The sequence below is a fragment of the Nothoprocta perdicaria genome, unplaced genomic scaffold, assembly GCF_003342845.1.
Source record: "Nothoprocta perdicaria isolate Ctin4 unplaced genomic scaffold, notPer1 scaffold_12, whole genome shotgun sequence".
NCBI classification, from domain to species: domain Eukaryota; kingdom Metazoa; phylum Chordata; class Aves; order Tinamiformes; family Tinamidae; genus Nothoprocta; species Nothoprocta perdicaria.
The window spans coordinates 3,910,933-3,914,625 of NW_020454316.1; the positions used below are offsets into that span (position 1 = coordinate 3,910,933).

General features: G+C 49.5%; 1 protein-coding gene across 1 annotated transcript in view; it reads left to right on the forward strand.

Moving 5' to 3' along the window:
* The first annotated feature begins 84 nt into the window (after positions 1-84).
* The window catches only part of GNA12 (G protein subunit alpha 12), a 40,637-nt gene continuing 37,028 nt past the window's right edge, over positions 85-3,693 (forward strand). Inside the window, exon 1 of the mRNA XM_026054238.1 lies at positions 85-402. Within this exon, the coding sequence (XP_025910023.1) occupies positions 85-402 (318 nt within the window). The remainder of the gene's footprint in view (positions 403-3,693) is intronic.

Sequence of the window (3,693 nt, forward strand, 5' to 3'; positions counted from 1 at the left end):
GTCGCGGCGGCCTCCGCCCGATGCTGGCGGAGCTGCCTGGGCTGCGGGCGGCCTTGTGAGCGCTGCTGCCGGGCCGCGGCCGCCATGTCCGGCGTGGTGCGCACCCTGAGCCGCTGCCTGCTGCCGGCCGAGGCGGCGGGGCGCGGCGAGCAGGGCCGCCGCGAGGGCAAGGAGCGGAGCCGCGACGCGGAGCGCGAGGCGCGGCGCCGCAGCCGCGACATCGACGCGATGCTGGCCCGCGAGCGGCGCGCCGTGCGCCGACTCGTCAAGATCCTGCTGCTGGGCGCCGGCGAGAGCGGCAAGTCCACCTTCCTCAAGCAGATGCGCATCATCCACGGCCGCGAGTTCGACCAGAAGGCGCTGCTCGAGTTCCGCGCCACCATCTACGAGAACATCCTCAAGGTGAGGGCCCCGCCGCCGCCCCGGCCGCTCGCGGGCTCGCTCGGCCCGCGGAGGCGGCGCAGGTGCCGCGGGGGGCGGGCGGCCTCTTCCCCCCACCCCGCGGCCCCGTCCGCGGCTCCTGGGGCGGGGGTGAAGGGGCTCCCGGCCCCCCCGGCGCCTCTGCGCTGCCCCCGAGCGCGGCCCGCAGCCCCCTGCGAGGGGGCTCGGGGAACAGCCGGGGGCAAGGCCGGGGGAGGGAGGATATAGGTGTGGCCTGCGCGCTCGCAGGAAAGAGCGAGCCTCGGAGCATCCTCCGGGGCCGGCCGGGAGGAACGGCCGCGCTGGACGGGGTTTCCGCGGTTCTGCAAAACGGCGTGAGGAGCACCTTGCCTCTGTGTGGTTTTTCATCCCAGCAAATAGCTATTGCTCGCTAAATCTTTGCAGTCTATTAGGATAGCAGCCCAAGTGTGGGGTGCTCTGAGGAGCAGCTTTGAGGCTCCAGGAACTTTGCTTTGGTACCTTTGCGGGAAAGTTTTGCTCATGCAGGTGCTGCAGTGCGGGCCCTGTTGTGGTCTTGTGGAGGCTGGAGGACGTAGGAGCTGCTGGTAAAGTCTACAGGTAGAGCCTCTGTCTGCAGGCAGCCAAGCACAATCAGCTGTGACAAATGTATTTTCCTGTTGGGAAACGAGTTTTCATGCCCAGCGCAGTTAGAAGTGATGGTATCTCAGAAAATCCATGAGGATGCATGAAAAGCTACTTAAAATAGGTCTCTCCAGCTTCATAATACCTCTCTGAAAGAGCTGCTGCAGACATTTTTGTTGGTGGTGGTTTTTGTTTTTGTTTCTCCTGCCTATATCATTCAGTAGGACTGTGTATGGACATGGATTTGTGAGCTGATGGGAGATTTCATAGAAGACTAAAGGAGACTGTGCAGGTCAAGGGTAGCTAAAGTTACTTGTGAGTTTTTAGATTTCTTCTGAATAGAAGCTTTATGTGTGTTTAGTAAGGGCACATACGTAAAAAGATGGTCTTTGTTTTTAAGAATTCTATTGTTCTGCCAAGAGCTTTTGCTTCTGTTAGAACAGGAAAACTGTTGCCTAGTTTGCCCTCCTGTTCTTAGTCCATTTTCAGGAGCACTGCAAAAGATGAAGCACCACTGGTTAGAGTGAAAAGAAAGGGAAGAAAAACTCTGTGACTGCAGGTTTCTTAAGGGGTGGGGAATCTGAAAGCACAAAAAAATGTAGTGTATTAGGGGCCATTTACTGCAAGAATGTTGAAAACTTCGCTTTCAGGAAGACAACTATCACCATCTTGTAGCAGGGGAGACAGGTATGCGCTTGGTGCGCTGGCCTGCTGGCTGACTTTGGGCAAAGCTGCAGAACCTAGGCTAAAAAACAGGTTTTCAAGACAGCAGCCTGGAGTTTCAGTTTCAAGACCAGTACTTACAGTGTTGTTTTTGGCCGTGGTCAGCTGAGCATGTTTTCAAGCATCGTAGTCATCAAACTTGAACAACAAACGTCCAACAGCGAACATTACATTTGGTGGCCATAACTCCCTTTAAAATGGCCACACAGATCAATGCTTGGGAGCTGTTATGTCAGGTTCTCCTTCTAGGTATGTGAGCAGAACCTGTCAGGCTTTTCTTTTTGCTGTTGATCTTGGATGGAGGAGCTACCCAATTTATCCTTCATCTGTAGGATTTGTGGAGTGGCGTGGGAACGGTCATTATGGAAGGAGTGTGCAGAAATGGGAAAGCAAATGAAGGAAACAGAGTCTCCTGTTGGGAAGGAGGTCCAAGGCTCGAGTGTAGGGTGAAGACAGGACACCTTCTTTTGCCCATCTGAAGGAAATGTGGTAACACCTCAGAATTTATCAGGGAGAAATCAAGCAAGACAGATTTTGAAAAGCTGTGATATTGTTAGTGCCTGTAGTTTATGTAATTGTGTGACCTAGCATTTGCTTTTGTTAAAAAAAAACTTACAGAAAAATATTAATTTTGCTGTTTTTACAGCATAACTGCTGATTGATTCTGATGGCTGCTCTTTCTGTAATAATGTATTTAGAATATGGACTGGTTTTGGTTTATCAGAAAGTTCAGACTGAAGTGACCATGCATTAACACTGAATGAAACAGATCACTTGAACATTGTATGTGCTATGTCTTAATCAGATATATAACTTACAAGAAAGGTTGGAAGATGAGTTTTATAATCCAATATGTGACCAGCATCAAATAAAAATGATCATATACAGTGTATATAAATCAGTATGGCCTCGGGAAGCACAGCTGCCAGCACCCTGAGCCCCGTTAGCCATACAGTTCTCAGCACTGTCAAATAACTCTTCTGTTAAGTCTCTCCAATGCTGAGATCTGGGCTAGAAATGCAGTGTAAATCTCTGGGATTAAACGGTCAATTTTCATTTTCCCACCATGACTAAACTGCTATTCTCTCAGCAGTACTTGGGATTTCTGAAGTGCTCTTGCAGTGGTACTTGGACAGGCAGTATTGAAACCAAGTGAACTGCTTCAGAGAAGACAACTTGAAACCTTTTTGGAAATGTGTATGTATTATCATTGTGTCAGCTTTCTTGTTTTGAATTTGCAGCTTTGTACGTTTTTGATAGCTTGTTCATGTTGAGTTCTTTTCTTGCCCCTTTTTTCTTCCCTTTCTCACCCCCTTCTTTGGGAAACCTTAGTGAGAAAAAACAAACTGCAAAAACTAAGTAAATCTGTGATCCAGAATTTACTTTTCCATTTAGTACAGGTGATGGTTCAGGGCCTTGCTAGCTTTTTCTGGCATTTGCGGAGCAGTCTTCAAATACATTAGTTTTCCTTTGGTTCAAGGTAAATAGTCATCGGCTAACTAGGGTTTTGCTTCTTAATCGGAGCTAAGTTTCAAAGTAACTCCTTAGAACTTTTTGATGGTTGGAGTGAAAAGCAGTAGTGTTAATGTCCTGGTATGAGCACACAGCCCGTGGCTGTAGCACACCCACCTGGGAACGGAAAGCGGATGGGACACCGTGGATTGATGATGGCTCTTGGTTATATAGAGAACTGGGAGAACATCTACCTCCCTGAAGTTTCAAATCCAAGAAATGGCAAATGTTATTACTGCTGGGAGGTACCAAAACGCCCATGTAGTTCTTGGGAGTAGTTCTCATCCCGTCCAAAACTGATGGGGAGGGACTGCTACTGTATTTGCTGCCTTTGATAACTGTTGAAGAGCTTAGGGACTTAATGAATCACAGCCCTGATTCCTTTCCTAAATTGTTTTGGTTGTTTTAAGTATGAGAATATCATGCTGCTTGGGG